Source organism: Vigna radiata, chromosome 8 (genome assembly GCF_000741045.1).
Source record: "Vigna radiata var. radiata cultivar VC1973A chromosome 8, Vradiata_ver6, whole genome shotgun sequence".
Classification (NCBI taxonomy): Eukaryota; Viridiplantae; Streptophyta; class Magnoliopsida; order Fabales; family Fabaceae; genus Vigna; species Vigna radiata.
This window is the reverse complement of record NC_028358.1, coordinates 38,805,015-38,817,560: the sequence shown is the minus strand read 5'-3', so window position 1 is coordinate 38,817,560 and position 12,546 is coordinate 38,805,015. Positions and strand designations below refer to the sequence as shown.

The following is a 12,546-nucleotide window of genomic DNA, read 5'->3' as shown; positions in this document are numbered from 1 at the left end:
CATGTTTGTGTAACGCCAGACACAACCGCCTATGTCGTGATTTTGATATACCCGTTTTCAACGCTCATAGCCGAAAAGGCAAAAGCAAAAGCTCGTTTTCAATTTGAAATCTGAGAAGATAGATACAATACAACTTCATTGTTACCATATCCATTTCAACACAGTTAAAAAAGTGTTTACTAATTTTGCCTTGAATTATTAAGAAAATGTTCGTCTATTTCAAATTCAGATAGTTATATAAGTCCTATTTTTGTTCACAAATATATTCATATTTTTTAATAATCAAAACGCTATTCCTTTGGTGCCTTGTTAAGCGATTCAGAACGCCATTTTATCTGTCCTCAATTCATCACGCGTTTCGTGAGGACGCGGTTCATCTTTGAGCCCAATTTGTCCTTTTATTTGCTCTAAAAATCTCTTATTCGTCCTTATCCTTTCGTTTTATTTTCCTCGTCATGTTTAACTTCATCTTTTAATGTAATTTAACACACAAAAATTAAAATTACAAACGTGAACTTTTTCCCATGATAAATTATACTTTTTTAATTATAATAGTTTTCTTAAATAAATCTTGTTATTTAAAATAATAATATCTTACTTTGATATTCGATATTTTGATAACTTATTTTTATATTGAAATGGTCCTGAGTATCTTGCATTAACTCTTTTTTGTTTGTTTTTTTCTATTAGTCAATTTTATCTGTCTATTCTCATTTATTTTGCTTAGATATTGGTTATGGGAAAGTTTGACTATTGGAATTTGAAGAAATATTTGGGTGTAATATACCAATATAAATGTTTTGTTAAACATAAAAAAGAAAGGTGTGTGGTCAAACAAAAACCAAATAAATTCGCACTGTAAACGGCCAAGACTTTAGCTAATAGAATACTTGTCTTCTTTTCTCTCCCTCTCTTTTTATAAATACATGCTGCAAGATTTCTCACTTCACACCAACATACAACAGAAGTGTCAGTTTATCATTACTGAACTCTTTCCTCTGTTTCTGCTTCTGCTACTGACTCCTTTTGGTAAGGACCCCAAACTCTCCAAACTATACTTCTTTTTTCTTTCCCTTTCTCATCCTTTTATCATTCTTCACGGATCGTTGATTCCTGACGCCTCTCCTCAACTGGGTTCCAAAAAAGATTCTGTCTTTTCCACGCAATCGTTTTACTTTCAAACCCTTTCGCTCGCAGCATTTCTCCTGTTTTCGAACTCTGTAATTCTCTGTTTTTGGGGTTGTGTTTTAGAACACGCAACTATACTTTGTTTTCTTAAAATTTTCTTTTAAAGGGTAATCGATTGGTGAAGTTTTCTCGCCATTGGGTTCTCAAAACCGGCATCTTTCTTCATGTGTTTGTGCATGCAGGAAAACTCTTAACCAAAATCTGTTTCGGCTTCCTCTGTTTTTGGGCACGAACAGAGTTGTTCTGTTTTCGAGGATGGCCATCAAGACAATTGAGCTATTGAAAGGGTGCGGATCGCAGGAAGAGATAATGGAAGTGCTTGCTGCGGTGGCGTCGGATATGGGTGATGCGATCGATGATGTGAGCACCTTGCAGGTGATTCCATTGAAGGGTGCAATGACCAATGAGGTTTTCCAGGTAAAATGGCCTTCTAAAAATGGTGGTGAAGTCAGAAAGGTTCTGGTTCGTTTATATGGGGAAGGTGTTGAAGTTTTCTTCGACAGGGAAGAAGAAGTGAAAACCTTTGAGTGCATGTCAAAGCATGGTCAAGGACCTCGCCTTCTTGGCCGTTTCACTTCTGGTAGAGTTGAGGAGTTTATTCATGCCAGAGTATGTTCTTATCTTCTTTCTTTTTTAATATTTCCATTTTTTTTTTTAAAAAGGACACGATTGTTACATGGCCTCAGAAAGTTATCCTTGCTGACGAGATCAAATAGTTGGGGTTGAATTTTGATCCATTAAAAAGTTAACTTGGGGATCTGGTAAACGACATAGAAAAGAATTTGCAATTTAATGCATTTTAGATGATTTTTATTTTTCTTAATGTTTCTTAATGATGTGTTAATGTGTAATTGGATGAATGAAAAGGAGCTTAACATTAAAAATTGTATGCAACTGGGATGACTGAGTCATCCAAATTGGATGAGTTTCAACGCCTTTTTGGCTGGTTTTCTAAACACAAAAACTCTCCTTGAAAAATAAGCCATATGTGACCCCAGCATAAAACTACCTCTTACGACCATATACAAATTTTAGTGTCTAAGTATGAAACACAATATTTTAATCTGCTTCCCTTGTTGTAAACATCCACACTTACCAATACCTTTTTTTATTTACTTTACGTATTTAGTGTTGATATACTTTTAGATACTTCATTAACAAGCATTTGTGAAACTTCTATGCATTTACGGTATTTTCATCTTATAAATAAAACTACATGAATCATATATTTGTAATGTAAAAATATTATTTCTTCATAAATCAAATAAGGATATACGTAAATGATATAAAGGAATATATGTTGATAATTATTTTTTCCGTGTAATGTCTAATAAACAAGTTTTCAATTTGAATTCGAGGAATATATATGTTCCAAGTATCGTATCTTGCTTTCTTTATATCGTGTATTCTATGCGTGTATCAGTGGTTGCAATGATTATTACAACTGGTGCTTGATCTTTAGAGAGTATATGCTGAGTTTGAAAGTAAATTAACTTTTGGTTCTCCAGTTTTGCTTTTTTCTGTAGTCAAAAAGCTTTTCTTTGGGCTGATGCTCTTTCTTTTTCGTATTTTATTCCCTTTATTCTTGGAGCAATGGAGGGTTACCAATAACATTACCTGTTTAGGATTAATAATTAAGAAGCATCTTTTAGAAATTCATTTGAATGGTGTTTAGTCACTGGGATCTGGTGCTCTTAGCCACTGCCTTTATCATTCTTCTTACTACTTTGCAAAATGTTATTTTCTCTGTTTAGAAATAAAGAAACACAGTAAAACACCGATGTTACTGGGAATAAGCATCTGGATTTTTGTATGCATACCCGAAAATATCAGACTTTGGATGTCATATTTCCTCTCACCCATTAAATGCTCATTAATGGCTTCGTAGTTATGCAATTAAATAGCTGCCAAAAAAATGTTGTCACCTTTGTTTCTGACACTTCTGGATGGATTGAAGAGTTCAACCCAAAAGGGCACTTTCATCTTCTGTTATCTCTGCATTAAAAGTGTCATTCAGAGATTTAATCATGTGTGTCCACTCAAGCCTGTCTATTTATGAAGTTTTTTTTTTAATATCTGGGACAAACTTGTCCACGAAAATAGACAAGTCAAAAAAATATTATATTACTGATAAGTGGTGTAGATTCATGATGACTTCTTTGTGAATTTTTGAAAAAGTGAAGTCATGACTCCTCATGATTTCAGTAAAAAACAATCGAACAAGTGAAGATGATGAGTTATACATGCTGTGTTATTTATGTTCCTAGTACAATGGTTGTGTATAACGTGTCTGTTTTTTTTTTTTATCTTCCTTTTTTAAGACTCTCTCAGCTGCTGACCTGCGTGACCCTGAAGTATCTGCTTTGGTGGCATCTAAGATGAGAGAGTTCCATAATCTTCACATGCCTGGTGCAAAGAAGGCTCAAATTTGGCACAGATTGAGGTAACTATTGGTCAGATCATTCTTAACATCCTTTTTCATTGCTATGTTGAATATTAAACACTGTCTCTTGTGTTATTTCCTAGGAATTGGCTTGGTCAAGCCAAGAGTCTCTGCTCTCCAAAGGATGCCAAAAATTTTGGCTTGGACAATCTGGATGAGGAAATAAACATCCTGGAGAAGAAGTTATCTGAAGGATATCAAGAAATTGGCTTTTGTCACAATGATCTACAGTATGGTAACATAATGATGGAGGAAGAGTCAAAATTAATCACTATAATTGTAAGTTCCGGTCATATATTCTTTGCCTCTGGTATATGTATGTCCTTGAAAATTTGAGACATAGGAGGATAATACCATTTTACAGGCTCCTGTCATCTTTTATCGGTCATATAAATCTTACTGCAAACTTACCTTTTGTTGGTTTTTTAATTTCTTTTCATTATACAGGACTATGAATATGCAAGTTATAATCCTATTGCTTATGACATAGCAAATCATTTCTGTGAAATGGTGGCTGATTACCACAGTGACACACCTCATGTTCTTGACTTCAAGAAATATCCAGGTAAAGTTCTTGTTTGTAAATTCTTTGCTGCACAAATTACTGACACACCAAATTACTGAAATCACTCTGAATTGCTGACACACCAAATTGGATATGATAAACCAGGACTAGAGGAACGTCAAAGATTTATCCGCATCTATCTGAGTTCTGAAGGTTAGTACACTGACTTGACCACTCATGATTCTCATAAATCTGAATATAGATAACTGCTATTAATCTACTCCCTGATGATAAAACCCTCAAAGAAATTAATAATTAGAACTTTTTATCTTTACACAGTTTAAGTAGTTATCAGCTTATTCTATTCTAAGCTCGTTATCTCTTCAATGTATGTATGAATGTGATGTCTCATTCACTCCTCAACTTGTGTTGTCAAAATCATGTTATGTATTTTGGCAATTCCTTGTACACAGGCAATAAACCAAGCAATGCTAAAGTGAACCAGTTAGTGAAAGCAACTGAAAACTACACTGCAGCAAATCATATATTTTGGGGTTTGTGGGGACTCATTTCGGTAAGTTTTTGTTTTATTTGAATTGGGTTACTTGTGCCTAATATGAAGGTAAAGGTATACATACACTAACATAGATGTTATGCATGCACATGCAGAGTTATGTGAATAAAATAGACTTTGACTATAAGGAGTATGCAAGGCAGAGGTTTCAGCAATACTGGTTAAGGAAGGCTAATTTATTGGACTCGCCAAGCATCGTTTCCAAAGACCAAACTCTGAATGAATCTCTACCATCTTTCACGTGATTTTGCTTCAGTTCTCTTACTCAAGTTTAGTCTTAGTATTATACTATATAGAGTATAGTATATATATATATATATATATATATATATATATATATATATATATATATATATATATATATATATATATATATATATATGAATAACACCTAAGATATGACATGCAGCATCTATATGTAAATTTATTTAATCAGCATGAATGTGTAATTTTGTATGAATCCGTCACTTTTAGAGTGAGTTGAGTGATATGCAGTCTATGTATTGTTTGCAATAACGATGGGATATGCATATACAGAATAATTCATTTATCATATGTATACTTTGTGAAAAATAATTACATAAGTATTTTCTCTTCTAATTCTGTTTTAAGTAATTTAGCTTAACTACTTTTATATAAATACCATTTTTGTTTAAAAGAACATAAATTTGTTGCAAATTAAAAGTATATGTTAAGATTCTATAATGCAGGGTTCGTTATTTGACAAGTTTTTAATTTTTTGTTTTTAAAGTACTGAATTCGCAATGATTGTGTTTGGATATCAGTAGATTTGAGAAGAAGATCTAAGTGAAAGTGAGTCAGCCTTGAGAAAGACAATAAAGTCAACATTAGAAGGCCGAAATATCAATTTTGACCTTCTATAATAGGTTCATGTGCCACTAAAGTCTCCTATACATTACCAATTTTCTTCACATTATTATTATTTTTGACTTACAGTGTCCTTATCTCAGTCTATCACTAAAGCTTATTATTATTTTTTATTTACAAATTACATTAATTAAACTAATTTAAGTGTGGAGAGTGTGTTTAAAGTTTTACAATTTTAGTTTTTATTTTTTAATTTCAAATTCTTTAAAATAACTCTCATACAAATAAAATCAATTCGTAATAACATTTGAGTATAAGGATGACCTTTCATTATTCATTTTGAAATATTTATGAAATAGTTTTTACTTTTATAATTAGCCAAAACTAATTTTAAGTGTCAATTTTAAAGTTAATTAGTGTATACTTTTACTTTACTAGTTCAAAAAAGTAATATTATTATACATTTACATTGTGTTTTCACAACTTCCTGAACATAGTTTAGTTGGAAACATCACACAATTTAATTTCTCATATTTGAATCCAAAATATTAAAATAAAAGAAATCATAATACTAACCCAGGATTATAAAAATCATCACATAAAATAAATTCTTCACTTTTAAAATAATATTATTTAAAAGTTTTAATAAGATAAAAAATTCACAAAAAAAACGAAAACTTATTAGATAATTTAAACCTATTTTTTGAACAGATATTCACCTAGTGACAAAACAATGTTCTTAGACGTGATAAGTATCTATTTGAGTAACCTATTACTAATATACATGTACACTTTAATAATTATTTAAGCTATCAAATTACTATATCTATATATTGTTCTATTAATTAAATCATTTACAAATTTTCTGTTCAATTCTTTTTTTTTTAAATTCTAATCCAAACAACAATACTTTTTTTACTCTATTTTTTTTTTCTCCTTTTCTACTTATCTTTCACTCGTAATCTAAACGGAGGCTTTTTTATTTTAAAAAAAATATGAAAATAAATTAAAACTAATAATTTCGTTAAAATAAAACAATTAATTTGTAAAAGTATAGTTTTTTAAAATTTTAATTTTAACTCTCATATAAGTTAATTTTAATTTATCAAATATCAAAATATATAAAGAAAATGTTTCATAAAATCAAGAAATTTCTGCATAATAGGTTATAGTAATTGATGTATCTTTATTTTATGGAGAGTTAGCTTAAGTAACATGCCAAATAAATCTTTTATATTTCACTTTTATGTGTATAGAAAATTACATCTACATGAATTTCTTCATATAAACTTTATTAGATTTTGATGGAAGCTCATAAGAAAGTTTAAATTAATACTTTAGGTATGTGACATTTTTTTATTTTCGTGGAAATACAGGAAAAAACTCTATTGAAAAATGGTGGTTCAATTTTCGGTTACTTAATAGGAAGTTCGAATACAGGTGTGAATTAAGTAAATCAATGGAGAGTCTTGGTCCTATTGAGAATACCAGTCTAAGTGCAAAATCCAAAATTTTAACTGATATAGATAAAAAAATTCAGAGGTAGAATGATCGTAATAATTCTAGTTATAATTCTTTTGATTATTTAGTAGGTGCTGATAAAATAAGAGGAACAATTATTCCATATATTTAGATATTGAAAAGAAAACTTTAGAAATTAACAACCATCATTCTTTTCTAAGTGAAAAAGAAATTTTTTTTTCTAGCTATCTGAATGATTATTAAGAGTGATTATGATCATTCCGTATATAATACTCCTTTTAGTTGGAACAATTATATTAATAGTTGCATTGATTGATAGTTATTTTCATTCTCCAATTTTAAGTAGGATCGTGAACTTTTTTTTTTCAAATCACCTTCAAAATTTATATTTTTTTAATAGAATCTTTCAGTTTTGTCACCAGACACAAAAAAAATTAACTGGCTGAATATGTTGGAAGAATATGGAGTGATTTGTCAAAAAAAAAAAGTACTTCCATTAAATGACCAAAATAGTAATTGAAGAATATGATCAAGAATGCCTATCAAAGCAGCCACTCTATTGAAGTTTACATCTATATTTTGTTCAGGTAATATTTTACAAATTAAATGAAGAAAATCATGTATTTAAAATCTATTAAAAAAATGAATGCAAAATTTTTCACAGTAACTTTTATCACATAAAGGTTAATTTTTCTACAACTTGGAAGAAAGAAAGTTTAGAGAAAAAAGAGAGAAATAATGAATGTTTTACACACAGAAACGATATAGATATTATTAGGTGCACAAATAAGAAGAAAACAAGTGATGGGTTTAGTTAGGTCTTTAAGAACATTAGTTCCATGACAATACAAACTCAAACAATACACACTTAAATTCACATATTGGATCATTACCGAGTCCCCCCACATTTTATTTAATTAATTATTATTATACATGTAAAATCAAACTGGAAAGTAACAACCAAGATGTTGTCGTGTGGGGTGGAGGAAGAACACTGAATTTACTGTTGCTCAACTAGCGACGGAAACTCCTAACTTGTCGCGGTGGTTCAGCCTCGTTGTCACGGAGCTTCACGAGCGTGTAAACGCCGGCACCGGCGAGAGCACCCAGCGTAGGAGCCACCAAATATATCCATATATGCTTGTAATTTCCTGCTGCAACGGCAGGACCTAAAGTACGTACTGGATTCATCGAACCACCACTTGTTGGCCTATCAACATATGACACGTTAGGCGTTATTTTTTTCATAATAATTAAAGGTAGATGACAAATTTATTCTTAAATTTGAATCATAATTTTGCTTACCCTGATATGAGAATGTTGAGCAAAACTGTAGCCCCAACAGCAATACCCGCCAATTCACCGACCTGCATAGCAGCAGTGTTACGTGAGAAAGAGAAAGAAAAGCTGAAGGTAATAATGATGAAGAATTTGAAACGCACCGCACGAGTATCAGTGGCAACAGCAGTGACAACAAACAAGAGAATGAAAGTGATGATAAACTCAGTTGCAAAGGCCTGACCAACGGTGACAGAAGGGACAGTGACACCACCGGAGAGGTAAGGGTGGTAAACGCCTTTGAGAGCAAAACAGGCACAGATGGAGGCGGAGACTTGAGCTGCAATGTAGGCAGGGACATGGGTCCAAGGGAAGTGGCGAAAGGCGGCGAAGGCAATGGTGAGTGATGGGTTGAGATGTGCGCCTGAGATGTGTCCAATTGAGAGGATAATGAACATCACTGTTAATCCTGCACATGCTGCATTTCCCATCAGAGTCTCCGCTCCGTTGTACTTGTTGTTCACTATCGGTCCAGCCGTTGCTGCGAATATCAATATGAATGTCCCCACAAACTCTGCTCCAACCTTTCATCCTCACAAACAATGCATCTTCCAATTAAGTTTATATATGCTTAAAAACACATTTTTTTTATTATATTTTAGAGATGAATTATACTAAAACCACTTTTCACCCAGATTCTCTAAGTTGAAATTTATTGTGATTCTAATCAATTTTAACTATAATCAAGTATACATATAAGAATTTATTGAAGTAACTCAACTTTCACAACTCGATTGTATGCTAATTATACTCATGGTAACCTTTTATTTTATCGCAGAAATATATAGAATAATTTATTTAAGGATAACTTAAGAAAAAAAATTAACGCGGTGAAAATGCAGGAAATTTGTATTTTGTTAAAGGACTAAATCTGAAGTCAAACGTTTTCCGGTAAAAGAGAAAAAAAAAAGCTGAGTTGTTCTAAAAAGATGAAATGAAAATATCAAAGCGACTGCACGTATGTTTTTGTTTAATTAACTTGAGCAGCTAAGACCTTTGCTGTGAAGGTGACTGTGTTATCCATGAAAATAGAAAAAGAAATTGACACACCTCTTTTTTGTTATTTATCTAACTTTGTTTTAGCTTTAATAAAGTTCTCAACGACTGCTTATATGAGAGGAAATAGAACAAATTAAGAATGAAGATTAAAATTAATTTTCCTATATCAACTTCTAAAAAAAGTAATTTTTCTTTTTTAACTGTTAAAAAGTTTGATTTTTGGTTATACGTCTGAAATGCCTGTGAATAGTATTTTTTTTAAAGTCAACTATAAAAGGTTATTTATTCTTTAGGAAAAACAAAAGGGGGTATGTATTGTCATGTCCCTAATGCCAGTACACTACATTAGCCACACAATTATATATGTTATCTCAAAATTGTCGTCACTTGAAGGTTATCAAATTTGAATAATCACCATTCTATTTAATGAATGTTTTCTTATTTCATCATTTAATGTTAGAAAAAAAACAACAACTTTAAAGTAATATTTATAAAGCAATAAAGAAGTTATTTTAAAAACAAATATAATTTTTTTCACAGGCTATAAAATTAAAATGAAATTTTAACCTATCACCATACACGGTGAACAAGAGAACTCGAATTCAATAATGATGATGTGCATAAAAGTCACAGAATAGGAAATCTGAGCACAGACAAATGAAGGCGTATAGAAAATGTTACAGAAAAAAGGACAACATGAACATCAACTATGAGAGGAAAGCAACGCAGAAAAGAAAGGGAGTACCATTAACAGAACTATTGAAAATCCTGAGTCAAAAAGTTGAATTACCACACAAAGAGTAGGTATTAGATGCTACTTGCTTAATTAATATACGTTGTTATTGTTTTGTGTAACTTAATTAATATATGAAATATTGATATAGAAAATGATATTTCAACAAACTTTTTTTATAACAGGACATGTGTCACCATTTTATTGTTCTGTTTGAATTTATTTTAAAAAAATATTTGAAACAAATCAATCACAAACTGATATATATACATTATCAAAAAATTGTCAAAAAAAATTGTTAAAAAAACTTTTTCTAATTAATATATACAGAAAGATCATGGCTCTACATGGAGAATTGGTAATGAGTGTTCAAACTTAAAATAATTCTTTTAAATGATTACATATAAATAAAAACAGGTTTTTTATTATTTTATTAATTAAATAATCATTCGTAAATGGAAGCACATATGCTACAGCCAACTATACAGGAAATAGAATAAGGCACGGATGCTTCACTTACCGTATGACTAGAAAAATATTATTTTTCTTATAAGTTCAATTTACCAGTATCTCAAAAGTGCTAACACTACGTTTTTTTAACATTTTCTCTATTAAATTCATTAAAAAATAGACACTTAAGAGAGATATTTATTTTTATTAAAAATAATGAGTTTTGTTAATTTGTGATTTTAAAAAGAAAAAAATATACAACTCCATGTTCTCCATATTAAAAACCTCTCCAAAGGCAATTTCTCATCCATGTCATGAAAATTGGAGCTGTAAACCGCAGTTTTATTAATTAATTCCGGACATTTCTCATCACTATCATATAAAACCGCATTTCGAGGCATGACATAACGAAAGGTGTGTGATGGAAATAGATAAGGAGAACAGAAGAAAACAAAAAATTAATAATAAAGCAATCTGAAAAGATATATATATATATATATATATATATATATATATATATATATATATATATATATATATTTAAGATAAATTCGTCATTATTCATAACCTAAATAATTTTGTTCTCAATTAGTTATTTGGATTTTATAAACAGTAGCCAAAAGAAAACAGAAGCAAGTTGTACAATATCACCGACTGGAAGAAAAGAAAATGCGAGAAAAATGCAACACGTAGCGTTGACAAAAACGGAGAAAGAAGGGTTTCATCGGTATTACCTTTCGAGTGAGAGAAACATTGGGCAGTGAAACACCAACGGAGAAATCGGTGAAGCAGGTGTGACCTTTGCTCGGCAAGCACTTGCATCTGGCCATGGTGAACGAGTCACGCTCGTGCGACAGCGAGTCCACACGCAGCGACGTGAACAGCGGTCCGCCCGGAGTATCTGGCGTCGCCGGCACCGAAGCAGCCGTCGGCGTCCCTGTCTCCGATTCCGGCATCTTTTTCTTTTTTTTTTCTTTTCAAACTTGAAAAATATAATAAAAGAAAAGTAGAAAAAGATAATTGGATGTTACAGTGAACGATGCACTACATGATTTTGCAAAGGCGAGAGAAGGAGAAGTATTTTTTTTTGTGGTTTTTTTGGGAAGGATTTGAGATGGAAAGGGAAGAGTTACATAATTGGATGGTTTTTATAAATGTGTTGTTAAGGAATGATGGGAGGAAAGAGCGGAGCCAGGATTGGGAAGTTTGATGTCAGAAGAAGGTATGTAAATGGAGCATGTGATGATNATGAAGATGGAAGTGCGATGTAATTGGAGATGTTAAGGTTGGAATGGAATCGGGAAAACTTGCGAGAAAGGTTGTGAAACAAGTTGGAAGACGGTGGAGAAAGAGAAAAGGAGCGGTGGACGGTGGAAGGTGGAGGGAGAAGGAACTGAAAAGTGGTGGTCAACGAGGAGAATGGGAATGGAGGAGAAGTGAGGAGTCGTTAGTTAATACTACTACTCGGATTATATTAATGAGCTCTATGCTAATATGCTACGCCATCAATCTCTTTATTAAATACAACTATTTAAAGTCGGCGAGTTGCTTCCATAATGGAAAAAGATTGTTCTCGTTTTTCGTTATTTTTTTTCTATCTTTCTCTTATTTTAATTTTTAATACAGTAATTCTTTAGAAAAAATAAATTAAATACATATATTTGTAATCTGTAATGATAACTCACTCCAATTCCGACCTAATTATAAACCATCACAAAATTCAATTTTTCACTTGTATAATAATCCGACCTCCTTGTACTATGCAAGCACCGGTGACTTTATAAATGTTCAAATAACTTAGAGCAATTGATCTTTAACTTTTATGAAATGATGATACATTTTATGTTTTTCTTTATACTGCTTTTTTAATTATTTAAAAATGTTTACCGTATTTTCCTATATATATAAAAAAAATCCTCGTAAACGTAACAGAAGTAGGCTGTCCCGGCAATTTCACGGTTTGTACCGTTTTTGTCAAACTTTTTTAATAATGAGAAAACGAAGAA

General features: G+C 31.3%; 2 protein-coding genes across 7 annotated transcripts; one reads left to right on the top strand and one right to left on the bottom strand.

Moving 5' to 3' along the window:
• Positions 1-860: 860 nt before the first annotated feature.
• LOC106772408 (probable choline kinase 2) lies at positions 861-5,310 on the top strand. Of its 6 annotated transcripts, none has more exons than XM_022785497.1 (8): positions 861-1,029; positions 1,371-1,797; positions 3,510-3,631; positions 3,715-3,910; positions 4,079-4,196; positions 4,302-4,349; positions 4,580-4,710; positions 4,785-5,310. In XM_022785497.1, the coding sequence occupies exons 2-8, from the start codon at positions 1,444-1,446 to the stop codon at positions 4,953-4,955; spliced, it is 1,140 nt and encodes a 379-aa protein (XP_022641218.1). In that variant the 5' UTR covers positions 861-1,029; positions 1,371-1,443; the 3' UTR covers positions 4,956-5,310. The 6 variants fall into 6 exon arrangements, with proteins under 6 accessions (XP_022641218.1, XP_022641221.1, XP_022641220.1 ...); XM_022785500.1 differs by having other exon boundaries at positions 869-1,029; positions 4,610-4,710; positions 4,785-5,265; XM_022785499.1 differs by having other exon boundaries at positions 870-1,029; positions 4,806-5,265.
• Positions 5,311-7,765: 2,455 nt separating this feature from the next.
• On the bottom strand, positions 7,766-12,041 carry LOC106769654 (probable aquaporin NIP5-1). The gene is made up of 4 exons (XM_014655362.2): positions 11,275-12,041; positions 8,463-8,882; positions 8,326-8,387; positions 7,766-8,230 (listed from the first exon to the last, which is right to left on the bottom strand). The coding sequence occupies exons 1-4, from the start codon at positions 11,494-11,496 to the stop codon at positions 8,035-8,037; spliced, it is 900 nt and encodes a 299-aa protein (XP_014510848.1). The 5' UTR covers positions 11,497-12,041; the 3' UTR covers positions 7,766-8,034.
• Between the last annotated feature and the right edge of the window lie 505 nt (positions 12,042-12,546).

Coding starts and splice junctions, on each gene's coding strand:
- LOC106769654 (XM_014655362.2), bottom strand. CDS start 11,496: ATGCCGGAATCGGAGACAGGGACGCCGACGGCTGCTTCGGTGCCGGCG. Junction 8,883..11,274: donor ATGTTTCTCTCACTCGAAAG/GTAATACCGATG, acceptor TGAGGATGAAAG/GTTGGAGCAGAGTTTGTGGG. Junction 8,388..8,462: donor TTGCCACTGATACTCGTGCG/GTGCGTTTCAAA, acceptor GCTGCTATGCAG/GTCGGTGAATTGGCGGGTAT.
- LOC106772408 (XM_022785497.1), top strand. CDS start 1,444: ATGGCCATCAAGACAATTGAGCTATTGAAAGGGTGCGGATCGCAGGAA. Junction 4,197..4,301: donor TGACTTCAAGAAATATCCAG/GTAAAGTTCTTG, acceptor ATGATAAACCAG/GACTAGAGGAACGTCAAAGA. Junction 4,711..4,784: donor GTTTGTGGGGACTCATTTCG/GTAAGTTTTTGT, acceptor ACACTAACATAG/ATGTTATGCATGCACATGCA.